The 19,369-nt window shown below is 48.3% G+C and overlaps 1 protein-coding gene and 1 pseudogene across 3 annotated transcripts in view; both read left to right on the top strand.

Moving 5' to 3' along the window:
* CCDC88C (coiled-coil domain containing 88C) overlaps positions 1–19,369 on the top strand; it is a 158,773-nt gene that overhangs the window by 71,888 nt on the left and 67,516 nt on the right. For all 3 annotated transcript variants that reach the window (XM_049898419.1, XM_049898421.1, XM_049898420.1), the window contains 6 exons: positions 6,465–6,523; positions 7,867–7,950; positions 10,445–10,585; positions 11,038–11,222; positions 12,080–12,161; positions 12,480–12,638. In XM_049898419.1, the coding sequence (XP_049754376.1) occupies positions 6,465–6,523; positions 7,867–7,950; positions 10,445–10,585; positions 11,038–11,222; positions 12,080–12,161; positions 12,480–12,638 (710 nt within the window). The remainder of the gene's footprint in view (positions 1–6,464; positions 6,524–7,866; positions 7,951–10,444; positions 10,586–11,037; positions 11,223–12,079; positions 12,162–12,479; positions 12,639–19,369) is intronic.
* On the top strand, positions 12,645–18,719 carry LOC126084149 (uncharacterized; annotated as a pseudogene).

The raw sequence follows: 19,369 nt of genomic DNA, 5'->3' as shown, positions 1-19,369 counted from the left end.
AGGACAGAGTAAAACTGCCCCATAGGCGTCTGGGGTCTTAAATGCTAGCAAGCGGCTCTCTAAGATGCATAAATTGATCTCAACCCACCTGGAGCAAAGGAGGATGAAGAACACCAAAGACACAAGGTAATTATAGCCCAAGAGACAGAAAGGGCCACATAAACCAAAGACTACATCAGCCTGAGACCAGAAGAACTAGGTGGTGCCAGGCTACAACCGTTGACTGCCCTGACAGGGAACACAACAGAGAACCCCTGAGGGAGCAGGAGAGCAGTGGGATGTAGACCCCAAATTCCCGTAGAAAGACCAGACTTCATGGTCTGACTGAGACTAAAAGGACCTTGGCGGTCATGGTCCCCAGACCTTCTTTCTGTGAGCCCAAACACGAACCATTCCCAAAGCCAACTCTTCAGACAGGGATTGGACTGGACTATGGGATAGAAAATGATACTGGTGAAGAGTGAGCTTCTTGGATCAAGTAGACACATGAGACTATGTGGGCAGCTCTTGTCTGGAGGGGAGATGAGAGGGCAGAGTGGGTCAGAAGCTGGCTGAATGGGCAGTAAAATAGAGAGTGGGGAGAAGGAGTGTGCTGTCTCATTAGGGGGAGAGCAACTAGGAGTTATATAGCAAGGTGTATATAAATTTTTGTATGAGAGACTGACTTGATTTGTAAACTTTCACTTAAAGCACAATAAAAATTAAACAAAAACAAGCAAACAAAAAACTGCCCCATTGGGTTTCCAAGGAGTGGCTAGTGGATTCGAACTGCTGACTTTTTGGGTAGCAGCCAAGCTCTTAACCACCACACCACCAGGATGCCATGGTCTGGGTGGGAGAAGGAAATGTAAATAAGTAGTGCTGGTTTTAGGGTGAGAAGGAATGGTAGAATCTTAGTTCTCTTGGTGAGTTCTGTGACTCAGTGCCTCTGAGCCTCATTCTTGTTTGTAGAGATAACCATACTGTCCTTTTGGGACCACCTAGAGGGTTTTTTAGAGGGTTCGGTGGAATGATAGCACGTAAGTATGCCCTAGTGACACAGTAGTTAAGGAACTCGGCTGCTAACCAGACAGTCGGCAGTTTGAATCTACCAGCCACTCCTTGGAAACCCTATGGGACAGTTCTACTCTGTCCTGTAGGGCTGCTATGATTCAGAATCGACTCGACAGCAACAGGATTGGTGTTTTTTTTTTTTTAGTTGGGCTAGTTCTTCCAGGTCATAGCATTAAAACCTCTGGCTGGCTGCAGATTTGTGGGTCCTGGGCCTCTGGTTCTGCAAAGCTGAGCTACCAGGACAGGTAGTCAGTTTCACTGCTTTTCTTTAGAATTTGCCTCTGAAGACAAACCACCGTGCCCTCTACTGCAGCAAGGCAGAGTGGGTGCAGTTTGTGGCAGGAAGGGCTCCCTCTTAGAAAGCCGCGTTCTGTTCATTTTCCTTTGCCTAGATCGCCAGCTTCATACCCAGTATTTATACATGGCAGGAATTGATTTTATACAGTCAGGCCAGGGCATATGTCTTAAATATGCGAATGGCTATGTCTTAGAGAATCATAGAGGCAAAGGAGGACCCTGGAGATCATCTACTAGGCATGGAAGATAAGTTTTTTCATGTGCCAGCTTCCAGTGATTGGCAGGACAGTGGAATGCTGTGTTCAGAAGGATTCTGAGGCTTAGTCCCAGGCTCACTAAGGAAGTGCTGTGTTTGATTAGCCATGTCTGCCATGGACAAAGAAAGTCAGGGTGTCAGTGCCAAGAATTTTCCATCCCCGATCTAATCTAACCTCCACATTTCATAGGTTGGAGCACTTCACCTATCCAATGGCATTTCCATTCTCACGTCCACCATTACAACACGTGTGATACCAGGATTTTTTCTTCAGTTTTGGAAGCTGATTGCTGTAAACATCTGTAGCTTTATACAGTAAAAGCTGTGAAAGCCGGAACCTGTGTAAGACAGAAACCTGGCAGAGAAGGAAAACGCAAATACTTTCTACTAATAGAGAGGAATAGAGAAGTGGTAAGACTGCACCCTGTCAAAGGTGGAAAACTCGAGAGACCCAGAAAAACAAAGCAGTCCCATTGAGTTTCGGCTCTCACAGGCTTCGCTGTGTATAGGGAGAGGTTAGGTAGGCTTGTCTGTCTGTCTGTCTGTCTGTCTGTCTAGTGTAGATCTGCATGCATGTATTCCATTTTGACTAAGGAAACCTGGTATGAGTTTCTCTGCCAAAACACCAGGAAGCAGGTTTTCTTAGACTGAACCACCAGCCCAGGCTGCGGTGGAATCCCCCTTGGGATTCCCCTACACTTGCCAGAGTCATTGTCCGTGGGGCTGGCTGGATTGTGGGTAGATGTGGGTGTTATCGGATGTTTCCTGACTCCCTCCCCCAGTGGGTGCTTGTGACACATTCGGTGCAGAAATCCTCTTGGCTTCCTACCCCGCCCCCATTTCTCACTCTGAAACCAAAGCTTAACCACAGGGCATTTACAAATTGACACATACCACACTCTCTTACCACTAGGTTTTTGTACGTGCTGTTCCCTGTGCCTGGAAAGCCCTCTCTCACCTGGTCCCTGAATGCATCCCCTTTCCACATCCTTGGGTCTCAACTTAGAAGTCATTTCCTTTGGGAGGCCTTGCCTGATCCTTACACCAGACTAGATGTCCCTCCTCCATTCCTGTAGCATTGATCACGTTTTTTTTTAGTTGCTGGTTGACTTGTCTGTCCACACGTTGGACCGAGCTTGGGGTCTGTCCACCTGCCCACCACATATTTCAGGGCTTGGTGGGGAGTTGTCTGTAGGCTTGTTTCTTCTTTGCCTGATGCAGTCCCTTCAACAGAAGTGGTGGAACCAGTGCTGAACTGTGTCACTGAGCCAGTCTTACTGGCAGACCCCGTGGAGTCTTCTGCCATGTTTTGAAACTTTTCAAAACTCACAACCTAGTAGACGTAAAAATAGCAACAGTCCTTCTTACGACTGAAATTGTGAGAGAAATTGGGCGTCAGCTTCCCGTGAGAAATAAGGGACCTTCAGCTTCTCCTTTTTTTTTTTTAATGTTTCGTAGGAATCTGTGTAAGGGTGGAAATCACAGAATGCATGTGTTATAAACACGTGTTTTATTCATTTAGCCCAGTGAGAAGGAGCCCAGCACTGTTCATTTGAATGAGGGCATAGGTGAACTTCCTAGTACCCTGTTCATCACCAAAAAACTTGCTTTTTTTTTTTTCTATGAAAACGTTTTTAAAATTCCCAGCCTTTAAAACCCTTCCTCCCCCTCCCCTTTTACAAAACCTAGCAAACAGGAATCCATACTTTTGTAATAGAGCTCTGGGTCAGATTACTTTTTTCTTGATGTCTGTTGAGCTTTTGTGAATGAATGAATGAATTCAGGCATGAATGATTGACTCAAGGCTGGCATGGTGGACGAGTGGACAGCATTGCGCTGTGTGTGATGGGTGGGCACTGAGGGAGTAGAGCCCTTCGCTCCCTCTTTGCTGGTCGGCCTCCAGCTGTAATGGAGACCTTGTGTGCATGGCTTCTGGCCTTGTCCTTGCCGACTGATCAGAGCCTAGGTTCTTGCTCCCAGCAGTGGGCCTCTCCAGCTCTTCTTCCCACTTGTAGTTTGCTGTTTCAGTCCACTGTGGGCCGGAAAGATGGAGCATCAGAGTTGTCCAAATGATTCTAAAAATGACTTAATTAGGTCCTTTGGGGCCTTTGCCGAGAGGGGAGTTCAGAACAATTTCTGCATGAACTCTGGCTTCTGTTTGGCTAGACTATGAACTATGTTCCCCATGTGTCTCAGCCGTTAAGGTACCAGGTAAGTGGCCTATGAAAAGGTGACCCTTACAGTAGGAAGAGGTGCTTGTGATCACTGGGACACGTCTGTGCCTTTTATATCCACTGAAGAGGCTTACAATGGGCACTTGGCCAGTGACTGTGGACTGGCTGAGGGGAAAGAGGCGAGAACGGGAAGCGAGAGCATTGCTGCCCCTGAAAACTTGGAGTGAGACTGAGTGAGGCCTTTTTAATCCTCAGGGGTGTTTCCCGTTCATCAAAACTAAAATTAAGTGTCTGATCAATACTTCAGCTCTAATAGAATCAGGTCATTGTGGGCATGTGTTTATGTCTGTGAATTAGAACCTTTGGGGCCAAATAAAAGGTCTTCAATTTTTTAAAAAGTCATAAAGGACTTTGAGAAATTTCCCATCCCAAATATTGATGAATTTTTACACTTAATAGCAGAGAGAAGGGTTTAAGCGTAGTAAATTGATTCGCAGCACAGAGCCTCATTCTTAAGTCTGGAATCTAAGTCCCCAGCAGGGAAGTGGCCCCAGATACCCTGTGGTCAGCCCACCCCTCCCCACCCACCCGCCTTCAGGCTAGGAGGGGACGGTTTCTGGTTGAGTGCACTCCAGCCCCTGGTTCTGAGACAGTGAAGTCATTATCTGAAGAAAAGCCATTTTTAGCTGTTTCTCAGTGGAGAGGTGTTAGGAGGAGGTCCCTTTTACTCCATACCCTCCTTATACCCAAGGACCTAAGGTGAACCACAACTCTGGTTAGATTTTCTTATCCCGCAGTCTGTGCGCCATTTCAGCACAGCATGAGTACTGGTAATTAAGCCCCTTAAGAAAACAGTGCTATTTCTGGCATGTCTCTTCTCTCCTGAATAAAACAGGATGGAATGAGAAGGGCAGAAAACCATAGAATTTTATACCTGAAAGGGACCTTGTACATCACCTGGGCCAGAGCCTGCGTTTTATAGATGTGGAAGCTGAGGCTTGAAGACAGGGAATACGGCTTATCAGGGGTCACACTGCTACTGGGTGGCTAAGCCAGGCCTAGAGCCCAGATGTTGTGTTTATTTAAACAATTGAGACTCATGAACAGATGAAGACCCCTTCTGCCTCAGCAAGATGAAGGAGACCCGATTTAATATGATGAATTAGTATTTGGGGCCTATGTGATTACAAAGCTCTGAAAGAATGGTAAGACCACTGTTGGTCTGGGTATATGGGGCCTATGGGTTGTGCAAATATTTAATGCACTAGGCTGCTAACTGAAAGGTTGGAGGTTGGAGTCCACTCAAAGGTATCTTGCAAGAAAGGCCTGGAAGTCTGCTTCTGAAAAATCAGCCATTGAAAACTCTGTGGAGCACATTTCTACTCTGACACACGTGGGGTCGCCATGAGTCAGGATCAACTGGCTGGCAGCTGGTTTAGGTGTACATAGGTTGTGAGACTGTAAAATGGTAAATCTTCCTGCAGGACAGTTTGACAATCAGAATATGAAAAACTTAAAGGATGAGTTTGCCCTAAGGAAGTAAATAAGGATGTGCATAAAGAATTAGCTACTGAGATATTTTTGTAGCATCATGTAAATTAAAATATCAGAAAATTGAACCTCTGAAAGGGGATTGGTTGAATAAGTCTGTGGTCTTTATACAAAGTTAAGTATGCTGCCTTAAAAAATGATGTATATGTATTGTCTGGGATTTCCTTTAAAATACTCCAACCAAAGAATGAAACATACATAAAAAGGGTTGGGGAAGAGGCGCCGAGAGAGGAAATCAGATGTGGAAAATGGTGATCCTGTAGAGCTGGGTGATAAGTGTGTGAGTTCGTTATACGATTCTCCTTTGTTTCTTTGAAATTTTCCATAATGAAAAGGTAAAGTCGTATACACGAGTGTGCCTTCCAGCCTTATTTAGAGTCCACTCCATATTTCTTGAGCCCTGGTGGTGCAGTGGTTAAGCACTTGGCTGCTAACCAAAAGGTCATTGGTTCAAACCCACCAGTGGCTCCACGGAAGAAGGGTGCAGCAGTTTACTTCCATGAAGGTTACAGCCTTGGAAGCCATATGGGGGCAGTTCTGCTCTGTCATATAGGATCGTTATGAGTCAAAATCAATACAACTCAACAATAAAATGTTTCTGTATTTCTTCTGGAGGTTGTTCTCTCCTTACCACACACACTGAAGAGATGATGGCATGCAGATACATTAAGTACGATAGGAAGATACAACATAGGAAGATAGGAAAAGGGCTACAAATACAGTGAAACCTGTGAGAGCTGGAATCCATTGGGATTGCCTTGTTTTTCTGGGTCTTGCATGTTTTCCACCTTTACTGGGGTACAGTCTTAACAGCTTTTATATCACTTGTTTTAGTGGAAAATATTTTGAGTTTTCCTTCTCTGCCAGCTTTCCACCTTACACAGGTTCTAGCTTTTGCAGATTTTACTGTAGTAGGTACAAAATTATCTCATTTGGTTTAAAAAATAAACGAGCCCATACATGAAAGACCAGTGGAAAGTATGTATACCTAAGTGGGTATCAGTGGGTAGGGAGATGATGATGATTACTTTTTTTCCCTATTTGATTTGCTTTTTTTTCTACAGCAAACATGCCTCACTGATGGAATGTAAGAACAGGTGAGCTTAATTAAGTACGTTGCTCTTTTGACCTAGGGAAAAGCATGGAGGAAATCAAGAAGGTGCTGCTGCTGGTGCTGGGCTGTGCTGTCCAGGTAGGATTGGGCAGGACCTGCCATTGGCCACCTCGTGTTTGGATTTGGGGGGAACAGAATACTCCCTTAGGTAGGAGGAAGCTGCCTTCAGTCCAGTATTGCAGAAGTCACTGGGCTCCTGGGAGAGAAGTGACTGCTGTCTACACCGAGGGCAGTAGGCCAGGTAGAGCTCCTTTTGGGCCAGGTGTGTCGTTAGCAATTCATCCTCAATATAGGAACACCTAAGGAACCCTGTTGGCACAGTGGTTAAAGTACTCAGTTGGGAACCAAAAAGTCAGCAATTTGAACACACCAGCCACTCTTTGGGAGAAAGATGTGACAGTCTGCTTAAATAAAGACTGTAGCCTTGGAAACACAACGGGGTAGTTCTCTGCCTTATAGAGTCACTGTGAGCTGAAATTGATTTGATGGCAGCAGTGAGTTTTTTTTTTTTTTTTTTTAAATAGGAACATATAAACAAGGGTCAGGTAACTACAACCCATGGGCCAAATCTGGCCCTGCATCTATCTTTATAAATAAAGTTTTATTGGAACACAGCCATGCTCCTTCCTTTACATATTGTTTGTGGCTGCATATACACTTCAACAGCAGAGTTGAGCTAGTTGTGATAGAAACCAAATTGCCCGCAAAGCCTAAAATTTTTACCACCTGGTCCTTTATAGATGAAGTTTGCAGCCCCTGGCCTAAAACAGGGCGGTTCTTCTTCTTTTGGGGGGAAGATAAACAGCAAAACATACATCAGTTCACAGTTTCTGCATGTGTAATTCAGAGACGTTGGTTCCATTCTTCAAGTTGTGCCACCTTTCTTGATCCCCTTTTCCAGATTGTTTCACCATCAATACCAACTCACTGCCTGCTAAGCTCATCATCTAACCTTTCGAGTTGCTATTGTCAATTTGATCTCATATAGATAATTCTTTAAAAGAACATAATGCTCAAGGCGAACATTCTTTGCTAATTAAACTAAACCGACTGTTTTGGTGTAAAGGTGACATAAAGGAAACAGGAATTCTCGATCTTGTTTTAAGAATCACCTGGCTCGCTTGTTTAAACACAGATGTGTGTATCCCAGACCAGTGTTTTCAGTCTGGGATGGGGCTTTAGAATGGGCTTTTTAAAAATAAGCTCCTCAGATAACCCTGACGTGGGGTGATCAGAGCACCTTCCAGAGAAACATCAGTGTAAGGGCTGGTAGGAGAATGAGAACATTCTTTGTTATAAAAGAGAAAGTCGGGGGCTGGGTGGGCGGTTCATTTTGAAACTGCCGTTTTGTACCTGTGGTGGCCTCAGGTTTGACCTGACCTGCAAAATGGCTTCTGTTAATACGTGTAACCCCTCCACAGTGTGAGAGGAAAGAGGAGTTTATTGAAAGGATCAAACAGCTGGACATTGAGACGCAGGCTGGAATCGTGGCCCACATTCAGGAGGTAGGTGTGGGGCTTTGTGGGTGGGCTTGGCTGGGGTCTTTCACTCCCATGGCAACCAGGAGACACACTCATTCCACAAGTGGGAAAGCATCACCTGTTAACTTTTTTTTTTTTTTATTAATTTTAGATTTCAGATACCACAGGCATATTGATTCTATTTAGAAAGGTGTCCATCAGCAAGCTAAAATAAAGTGGAGGTAAAAATAAAAATTTCAAAAAACACTTCCATCAAGTCTTCTTTTGCCTCCCTCTTCTTGCCTTATATGGACTCAGACTATTTTTAAGAGCTGTCAAGTGGTTTAGGCTCAGAATTTGATGTACAAGCCCTGAAAATGTATTCTGGCAAATGTCACTGTTTTGGATGGTTGATCTTTACGGATAGAGATTCTCTTCTCCTGTCAGTGATGGGCCAGGGAAACAGGCTGCCACCACTTGTGAAGTCAAGCCAGCACGCCCCAGGAAGGCTTCCAGGGACACTTGGTGCCAGCTCAGACTTGGGCCCTGGGAGAGTGGGGGAGCCGAGGTCATTGCGGAGGATATGGGTGAGGTGCTGGCCTTTGAGGCAGACCTTCCTGGTCCCTCTGTCACTGATGTCAGCAGAGTTGGTATTACCTGAACAGGTGTTAGGTGCTGTTGAGTCAGCTCCAACTCATAGCCACCAATGAATAACAGAATGAAACACTGCCTGGACCTGAGTGGGCGGTAGTCCCTGGAAATTAAGCCTGTCAGTGCAAAGGGGCACCCACCTCAGAATTTACTCCCCTGACTTCCACTCCACCCCACCCCTCCACTAAGAAAAATTGTTTTTGTGTTACTTAGAGGACATGGCTCGGCCTTTAGTCTGATTGCACAGATGAGATAAATGCATGAAACAGACATGAGCGCGTAGGAACAGGTGTGAAATTGGCACAGGCAGCCAAACCAGAGTTTTCTGCATTGGCGGTGGTGCCGGGCACCCACAGCTGGCCAGGCCCCGTGGGGCCTGAGTGCTGAGTCAGGGTGGCGGGCCCAAGGAGCCGGCATCAGGGGAAAGTATTCTTAGCCATGAGTGTCAGTGATTGGCCACCTGTTAGAACTGTCTGCCTTTTAATTTTCCGCATGTATCTGTGTGTTTTGAAAAGGTGTCTACCTGGGACTAGGTCCTGTGAGATTAGACAGTTTGTTGCCAGCTTGCTGTCTTTCCTGTCCAGCCATCAGGGTGTTTTTAAAAAATAAAAAATATACAGCCCTGAGAGTCCTGTGTGAAGATCTAATTCAGTGGCTGGCAGTGAGGCTAGACATCAGAATTCACTGGGAGCCTTTTAAAAATTCAGGTGCCCAGGCCCCACCAAGAGACCCACCAAGTCAGAATCCAGGCAAGGAGGGGCCTAAGCCTTTAATTGAAAGCACCTTAGATAACTGTTGTGCAGCTGGAGCTGAGCCCCCGAAATCGGTCACACCATCCCCCTTATGCATGGGGAATGGAGCAGGCCTGGAGCCCGGCCTACAGGAAGCCCCGTACCATAGGACAGGGTCTCCCTGAAACCTCAGAGGTCAGCCATGTCCAAATCTGCTCTTCCTGAGGCGGGGAGAGGTAAGAGTGTGGGTGTCTTTGGGAGTAGAACAGGGTGTTGACCACGCCCTGCCTTTGTTTTTCAGCTGTTCTCTCTCTGTGTGTACCGCTGTGAATAATTTACAAACTTGTTTTGGTGTGGTTCTGTGAATGGATAGCCCAGGTTTCCTCGTTTCTGTTTCCTGCTTTGGGACCTGAGCATTTAACAAAAGGAGAAGGAGGGGACTCAAAATACAGGCTTCCGCCTCCTCTGGCAGCCCTGGGGTCAGGGTTGGGGAGGGCAGGGTAGCAAACGTCTACTAGGAGGCTGTTCAGTGTCACAAGCCCCCGGCCTGCGTGGAAGGGGATGGAACCAGGTGGCCTCATGTGGTAAGCAGCAATAAGTTACAGGGCCACCTTAGCATTGCTTGAGATTATGAAATACCTCCAAAAATAGCCTAAGATTGCCATGTATCCACTCCGATACAAGATTCTTAACATTTGCCATGTTTGCTTTAGATTTTAAGAATAACGTGTTACAGTACAGGCCCTTTCTCACCTTCGCATCCCCCTGAGACTTTCTTCTTTGTGTTGTCCATTGAAGTTGCTCCAGTGGAAATACCTTATCCAAGGATCCTTTAGGGGAATAACGTACTGGAAGAAGTGTTTTCTGGTATATATAAAAAGAATCAGTGTCCTCTTTGAACCAGCTCTGGGAGGCACACATGGTTTGTATTTGTAGAGCTTAGCTGAAAAAAGCTTGGCTGACTTGCTTACCGAGCCCCTCTGCTGGCCTCAGAAAACTTGTCAAGAGGGCTTAGTGATGTCAGGGAGTGTACACGATGTGATAACGTACACGCTGTTACCTGTGTTATACTTGGTCCAGCCCTGTCCCTGCTGGGTAGCACTGGAGGGCGTTTTCAGGGGACCTCCCTGCAGTGAGCTGTCCCTGTGTGCCTGCAGGTGACCCACAACCAGGAGAACGTGTTTGACTTGCAGTGGCTGGAGCTCCCTGACATGGCCCCAGAGGAGCTGGAGGCCCTCTCACGGAACATGGTGTTTCATCTCCGGAGGCTTATTGACGAGCGGGACGAGTGCTCCGAGGTACGCAGCCTCCTTGTCCTTGTCACAGCTCCATAGAAGGCTTGGACACCTCCTGTCCTCCTGCCGAGTTCTTGGTGGGCCAGGGTGTGGGCGCTTTCCCTGGTAACACATACAGTGACATACACATACAGTGACCGGTGACTCCAGGGACACCCGTAGGAGAGTAGACGTTGACCACAATGCCGAGCTCCTTCTTGACCCTCCTGTTCACACACCTTCTGCCCCACCAACTGTTTCCTCTCCTTTTAACAACTTACACCCCCCTTCTCTGGCCTCCCTCCTGGTTTTTCAGTCTCCACTGAAACCTTTTCTTTATTTTCTTCTTGTCTTTTGATTGTGTTTCCACCCAATACGAGCGCCAGCTCTGCCGACAGTGTGCCGGGCACATGTGCGTGGGAGTGCTAGGGGTGGGATCGCCCAGCTGCCATCCTCCATCCCTCTCTCTGCCCTAGCTGATCGTCGACCTCACTCAGGAGCGGGACTACCTCCAGGCGCAGCATCCGCCCAGCCCCCTCCAGTCCTCCAGTGCCGACTCCACCCCCAGCCCCACCAGCAGCCTCTCCAGTGAAGACAAGCAGCACCTGGCGGTGGAGCTGGCTGACACCAAGGCCAGGCTGCGGCGTGTCCGGCAGGAGCTGTGAGTCTTCACTGCCGCCGGGGTTGCTTTTTCTACTTCTGTTTGGTGTGTCACAAAGATGTTTCTGGGGTGTAGTTCACCCTCACACGTGGTGCAGCACGGGAGATGCTGACCTGGGCCCAGGGGACCCGGGATCTGCTCTCAACTCTTGCCACCCACCTGCTTGCTTGCCTGGGCCTGCATAAGGAGGGGGCTCAACCCAATCATTAAGGCTACTTCTAGCCCCAGCGGTATATATTGTCCCTGAAGCAGTAGACTGCTGGCCCAGCTCAGGGCTGGAATGACCCACCTGTTGCCGTTAAGTCTGTTCTGATGATGGTGACCCTGTGTGTGTCAGAGCAGGATTGTGCTCCACAAAGTTTTCAATGGCTGGTTTTTGGAAGTAGATCACCAGGCCTTTCTTCCAGGGCACCTCTGGGTGAACTCCAACCTGCAGCCTTTTGGTTAGCAGCTGAGTGCGTTAGAATGACCCACACTGGTGTGTTTGCTTGGCTGAGAGGGAGTGCAGCTCCCACCATCCAACAGGAGAGCCTGTTCTTTCCCCACTCTCTACAGTAGCTGGATGTCATTTGGCCCGTCATCTCAGGGTGTCTGCCTCTACCTCCCCATCAGTGGCCTGCTGGGTTCCAGAGTCCCCCTACCTGTCCCACACTCTAGAGGGAAACTTGTCTGGCTAGTGGATGTGGTTTGAGGGCAGGCATTGGAAACTTAAACACGGAAGAGGAGTCTGAGTTGGGAACACATTTGCAGGCCCCAGAACCCAAGGTCTTTCCTATGGCCTTGGAAAGTGGTACGTGGCTCCTGGTGATGGCCAAGGGAGCCTCTCATCGTGTTTTTGTTCCTAATCACCCCTGCAGGGAGGAGAAGACGGAGCAACTTGTGGACGCCAGACACGAAGTGGACCAGCTGGCACTGGAGCTGCAGAAAGTCAAGCAGGAGGTGCCCAGGAGACCTATGTGTGGAGGGTGGGGCGGCTGGGACTCCCCAGGAACCAGGCTGGGTGTTCAGGAATGCAACATCAGGAGCGTCCATCAAAGGCTTCTGTTTCCTGCCTGCCCAGAGCAAAGCTGCCTGAGAGCCCACTGACTGAGCACTGTTTCTCAGCAACAGCCTGGGGACGCCCCATGGCAGTGTGCACGTGGGCTGCTCTGCTGCCAGGTGTACTGAGAAACACCACCCTTCAGGGACTTGGCCCTTCCTCCCTCCCCAGAGACCACCTGCCAGGAGTCCCTAAGCTTGCCTCTCCTGCCTTGGCAGAACGTCCAGCTCGCGGCGGATGCCCGGTCTGCACGTGCCTACCGTGATGAGCTGGACTCCCTGAGGGAGAAGGCGAACCGTGTGGAGCGGCTGGAGATGGAGCTGGTGCGCTGCCGGGAGAAGCTGCACGATGTGGATTTCTACAAGGCGCGCATGGAGGTAGGGACCAGGGAGGGGCTCCTGGACGTGCCACCAGACGCTGTGTACACTGGGACTGCTCTGTGCTTGGGGTGTTTGTCGGGAACAGCCATACGCTGTCCACAGCTGATCTTTGCCTGAACCTCAGCCTGTCTGACCCATTGCCATGGAGTCAATGCCAACTCAGGGCGACCATGTTACAGAGTACAGGCACAACTCATTTTATCATGCTTCGCTGTATTGCACTTCACAGTTACTGCATTTTTTTACAAGTTGAGGGTTGTAAAAAAATGCAGTAACTGTGAAGTGCAATACAGCGAAGCATGATAAAATGACCACGTCTTATCAGCGCCATTTTTCCAACAGCACGTGCTTATTTCACGTCTCTGTGTCTCATTTTGGTAATTCTCACAATATTTCAGACTTTTCCATTATTATTATATTTGTTATGGTGATCTTTGATCAATGATCTTTGATGTTACTATTGTAATTGTTTTGGGGCTCCACAAACCATGCCCATATGAGATAGTGAACTTAATTGATAAATGTTGTCTGTGCTCTGACTACTCTGCCGACTGGCCTATCCCCTATCTCTTTCCCTTTCTTCAGACCTTCCTATTCCCTGAGAAATTGAAATTAGGCCAGTTAATAACCCTATAATGACCTCTAAGTGTTCAAGTGAAAGGAAGAGTCGCACCTCTCTCACTTTAAATCAAAAGCTATAAGTGATTAAGCTTAGTGAGGAAGGCATGTTGAAAGCAGAGCTAGGCGTCTTGCACCAGTTAGCTAAGCTGTGAATGCAAAGGAAAGGTTCTTCAAGGAAATTAAAAGTGCTACTCCAGTGAACACGCGAATGATAATGATATGGGGAAAGTGTTAGTGGTCTGGATACAGGATCAAACCAGCCACAACGTTCTCTTAAGCCAAAGCCTAGTCCAGAGCAAGGCCCTTCACTCCCTTCAGATCTCTGAAGACTGGGAGAGGTGAGGAAGCTACAGAAGAAAGGGAGAAGCTAGCAGAGGTTGGTTCCCAAGATTTAAGTAAAGAAGCTCTCTACATAACATGAAAGTGCACGGTGAAGCAGTAAGTGGTGATGTAGAGGCTACAGCAGGTTATCCAGAAGGTCTGACTAAGGTAGCTGACGAAGGTGGCTGCACCAGACAGCAGATTGTAAATCCAGAAGGTCTGACTAAGGTAGCTGACGAAGGTGGCTGCACCAGACAGCAGATTGTAAATCCAGAAGGTCTGACTAAGGTAGCTGACGAAGGTGGCTGCACCAGGCAGCAGACTGTAAATGCAGAAGGTCTGACTAAGGTAGCTGACGAAGGTGGCTGCACCAGACAGCAGATCGTAAACGCAGAAGGTCTGACTAAGGTAGCTGACGAAGGTGGCTGCACCAGACAGCAGACTGTAAATGCAGAAGGTCTGACTAAGGTAGCTGACGAAGGTGGCTGCACCAGACAGCAGATTGTAAATGCAGAAGGTCTGACTAAGGTAGCTGACGAAGGTGGCTGCACCAGACAGCAGATTGTAAATGCAGAAGGTCTGACTAAGGTAGCTGACGAAGGTGGCTGCACCAGGCAGCAGACTGTAAATGCAGAAGGTCTGACTAAGGTAGCTGACGAAGGTGGCTGCACCAGACAGCAGATCGTAAACGCAGAAGGTCTGACTAAGGTAGCTGACGAAGGTGGCTGCACCAGACAGCAGATTGTAAATGCAGAAGGTCTGACTAAGGTAGCTGACGAAGGTGGCTGCACCAGACAGCAGATTGTAAATGCAGAAGGTCTGACTAAGGTAGCTGACGAAGGTGGCTGCACCAGACAGCAGATTGTAAATGCAGAAGGTCTGACTAAGGTAGCTGACGAAGGTGGCTGCACCAGGCAGCAGACTGTAAATGCAGAAGGTCTGACTAAGGTAGCTGACGAAGGTGGCTGCACCAGACAGCAGATCGTAAACGCAGAAGGTCTGACTAAGGTAGCTGACGAAGGTGGCTGCACCAGGCAGCAGACTGTAAATGCAGAAGGTCTGACTAAGGTAGCTGACGAAGGTGGCTGCACCAGACAGCAGATCGTAAACGCAGAAGGTCTGACTAAGGTAGCTGACGAAGGTGGCTGCACCAGGCAGCAGACTGTAAATGCAGAAGGTCTGACTAAGGTAGCTGACGAAGGTGGCTGCACCAGACAGCAGACTGTAAATGCAGATGAAACAGCCTTGTACTGGAAGAAGAGGCCATCTAGAACTTTTCGTAGCTGGAGAGAAGCCAATGCCTGGCTTCAAAGCTTCAAAGGACAGGTTGACTCTCTCGTTAGGGGCTAACGCAGCTGGGGACTTTAAGTTGAAGCCAGTGCTCATTTACCGTTCCGAAAATCCTACGGTCCTTAAGAATTGTGCTAAATCTACTCTGCCTGTGCTCTGTAAATGGAAAAACAAAGCCTGGAGGACAGCACATCTGTTTACAGCATGGCTTACTGAATATTTTGAGCCCACTGTTGAGACCTATAGCTCAGAAAAAAAGATTCCCTTCAAAATATTACTGCTCATTGACAGTGCATCTAGTCACCTAAGAGCTCTGATGGAGATGTACAAGGAGATTAATGTTGTTTTCATGCCTGCTGACACAACATCCATTCTACAGCCCATGGATCTAGGAGTAATTTCAACTTTCAAGTCTTATTATTTAATAACTACATTCCATAAGGCCATAGCTGCCGTAGACAGTGGTTCCTCTGATGGGCCTGAGCAAAGTCAATTGAAAACCTTCTGGGAAGGATTCACCATTCTAGATGCCATCAAGAACATTCATGATTCAGGGGAGGAGGTCAAAATATCAGCATTAATAGGAGTTGGGAAGAAGTTGATTCCAGCCCTTATGGATGACTCTGAGGGGTTCAGGACTTCAGTGGAGGCAGTAAAGCAGGTGTGGTGGAAGTAGCAAGAGAATTAGAATTAAAAGTTGACCCTGAAGATGTGACTGAATTGCTCTAATCTAACAATAAAACTTGAACGGATGAGGAGTTGCTTCATTTGGACGAGCAAAGAAAGTGGTTTCTTGAGATGGAATCTACACCTGGTGAAGAGGCTGTGAACATTGTTGAGATGACAACAAAGGATTGAGAATATTTACATAAGCTTAACTGATAAAGCAGTGGCAGGGTTTGAGAGGATTGACTCTAGTTTGGGAAGAAGTTCTTCTGTGGGTAAAATGCTATCAAATAGCACCACATGCTACAGAGAAATCTTCCGTGAAAGAGTCAGTCGATGCAGCAAACTTCACTGTTATTTTAAGAAATTGTCACAGACATCTCAACCTTCAGCAGCCACCACCCTGATCAGTCAGTAGCCATGAACCAGCAAAAAGATTACAACTCACTGGAGGCTCAGATAATGGTTAGCATTTTTTAGCAATAAAATGTTTTTTAATTAAGGTGTGTACATTGTTTTTTAGACATAATGCTATCGCACGCTTAACAGACTACCAAATCCGTTGCCATCAAGTTGATTCCAACTCATAGTGACCCTGAAGGGCAAAGTAGAACTGCCCCATAGGGTTTCCAAGGACAGCTGGTGGATTCGAACTGCTGACCTTTTGGTTAGCAGCTGAGCTCTTAACCACTGTGCCACCAGGGTTCCAAACAGACTACCAAACCAAAACCACTGCGCTCCCAGGGCTCCAAAGACTGCTAAGCCAAAACCAAACCCATTGCCATCGAGTTGATTCTGACTTCTAGTGACCCTATACAACAAAGTAGAACTGTCCATAGGGTTTCCAAGGAGTGGCTGGTGAATTCAAACTGCTGACCTTTTGGTTAGCAGCTGAGTGCTTTAATCACTGTACCACGAGGACTCCAAATAGACTGTGGTATAGCATAAACGTAACTTTTGTTACCGGAAAGCCAAAAATTTACGTGACTTGCTTTTTCGCGATATTCGCTGTATTGCCGTGGTCCGGAATTGAACCCACGCCACCTCTGAGGTATGCCCGTAAAACTGCTCCATAGGGTTTTCTTGGCTGTGATCTTTATGGAAGCAGATCACCAGGCCTTTTTCTGGAAGCACTGCTGGATGGATTTGAATCACCAGCCCTTACGTTAACAGTTGAGCACAAACCATTCACACCACCTAGGGACCTTACAGTCCCCAAGGGGCTCCTTCTTTGCTCCTCTCCTGTCTTGAGGTGTCAAGAGGGATGAGGGGTGAGCAGGGGGAGGAATGGCCAGTTGATGGAGAGCAGTGGTTCCTCTCAAGGTTTTCCCTTCTCTCTTCACACTGCAGTGATGGCTGTCATAGTGTCCTAGGGCTGCCATGGCTTTAAACAGGAGAATTTTATGGTCTCACAGTTTTGGAGGCTGGGGAGTCTGAGTTCAGGGTGTCGGGGGTGTGTGTGTGGATCACAATATTTGCCGTTTTAACAGTTTTTAACTGTGCAGTTCAGTGGCATCAGTTGCATTCACAGTGTTGTGCTCCCTTCACTACTATTTCCAGAACTCTTTTATTATCCCAGGCAGCTTGGAAGGGACTGAGTACAGACCTCGAGAGTCCAGTCTTGTCTCTCCCACTGGCTAGAGGACCCCACCTGCGGTGCGATGCTGTGGGGCTCACCTAGTCAGGCTGTTTGCCAGTGACCCCTGCTGCCAGCAGCCAGCATTCTGGGCTGGGCAGAGGCAGGCTGAGGGAGGCTTGTTTGTTCTCCAGCCCTATTCAGGGAGTGTCTGTCCCTGAGGAATGTGAGTGACACAGTGGCTCGCCTTACCCCCTGCTGAGACGGCGCCCTTGATACCCTGCAGAAACGGCCTCCACCTGAGCTGGGTGGGTGGGAGACTGGCTGCGCTGACCTGATTATTCAAGGCATAAATCCTCGACACAGACAGGTTCCCCAGCCTGACACAAACCTGGGGCTTTTCAGTGCTCACTGCAGATGCCACAGTGCAGTGGGTGGGACAGTCATGCAGAAGTGTCCCCAGACTGCTGCCTCAGCAGCTCCTCCTGCACATTGGGGACCTCGTGCAGCCCCCAAAGCAGGATCACAAAATGGGGTGGCTTCCACCTCTCACCTCAGCACTTGAGTGCGTCTGTGGAGGATCGAGTCTCTGCGTTCATTCCTGGCCCGCCCACGCAGCCTTGCTTGGACCAGCAGATGATTTACTTAGTGCTTGCCCACTGCCAAACCCCCTACTGGGAGCAGGAGGTTTAGAGACAAACATCCGAGGAACTGCCGGGCTGGTAAAGGGGTTCCCATTCCTTCTGATCGTGCGGACCCTTCTTCCCTTTTCCACATTCCTTTTTATACAGCGCATGACTCCATATAGTTATTGTGTGCTGTCGGGTTGATTCTGACTCAAAGCAACCCTATCCGACACAGTAGAACAAACCCATAGCGTTTCCTAGGCTATAACCTTGATGGGAACGTATCGCCAGGTCTTTTCCCCTCAGAGTGGCTGGTGGGGTCAAACCATGGATCTTTCGGTTAGCAGCTGAGCACTGTAACCATTGCACCAGCAGGGCTCCTTACAGTAATAGTAGTACTTTTCGTATCCAGTGTTTAATTATTTACGTAGTGGAAATTCACCATGAGGTTAGCGATGCTTTAATCTTTTTATTAATTTTTCTAATCACGAGAGAGTGTGTGTCTATGTGAGACCTTTACCCGAGCAGCAGGGACACACACGTGGGTTTGCATGTTCTCTGTGGCCAAGGTGGGCCACGGATGGGCCTGGTCTGCTGAGTCCAGGCCATGATAGAGCACAGTACCTTCTTGGATGCCAGTGACATCAGAGCTCAGATGAAGAGTGGAGGACGGGGTGCCTGTACATTCTTCCTGAGATTGTGGTTGTCTTCAGTCCATACAGGATGTTTAGCGAAATGAATGATTGCTCACCTGTCCTTTCCTGAACTTGGAACCTTTCTGATGGAGTGATTTGCCTCACTCGTGTAATGACTTGAGTAGCGTGGACATAGGAATGAGAGGACAGGTGGGCTCCTTGCCCACAAAGCTTGCTCTCCAGCTAGGTTATGATGCAGTGTCCTCGGAGCTGTGGTGGGGGTCCAGGTGGCACCTCACCCAGACTGGGGGCAGGGAGGGCTTTTCTGGGGAAGCGGTGTCGAAAGGGGACCTGCTGTGGTGAGGAGGGGTTAGGAACGTGAGACCGGGGATGCGGAAGATGAGGCAGGCTCACCAGGTCCTGGGGTGTGGGGGTGAGCTGTGGGAGACGGCTGGAGGGGCTGTGGGGGCCGTGGGCTGGAGGGTGCATTGTCCTCATGGAGTGCTTCAGTGAGGGGTGTGGTGGGGCTTACACTGACCACCCGCTGGTCATTCATTTCTTGAAGCGGCCCTCCCATTTAGTGGGGTTCCTGCTCACAAAGGTGGAGCCGAGTGCCCCAGGGAGGGTGAGCTAGTTGGCCAGGGCACTCAGTCACACAAATGGGCCCACGTCTGCTTGGCACATGAACCTTGCTTTCTGCTTTCCTGAGTCCCACTACGTTTTGTTTGTTCCGTTCACAGATACGTTCTCAATACCAAGAATGTGCTTGGCCCATGGGAGGAGGTGGATAAATGTTAGTTGAATGAATCATGTCTAGGGTTTTCTTTCAGCAGCAATGCAGTCGCAAAACCAGCAGCTGCTGTGTTGCCATAGAGCCCCCACCTTCTCAGATACCTGCAACAGCCCAGGTACAGGAACCAGCTGCCTACTTGAGCCCTCAGGTGTGTGTTGGAGTTAACCTGAAATGCAGCTCGGGGCCCTGGGAAACCTTGA

This window comes from Elephas maximus, chromosome 10 (genome assembly GCF_024166365.1).
Source record: "Elephas maximus indicus isolate mEleMax1 chromosome 10, mEleMax1 primary haplotype, whole genome shotgun sequence".
Classification (NCBI taxonomy): Eukaryota; Metazoa; Chordata; class Mammalia; order Proboscidea; family Elephantidae; genus Elephas; species Elephas maximus.
This window is presented reverse-complemented; position numbering and strand designations above follow the sequence as displayed.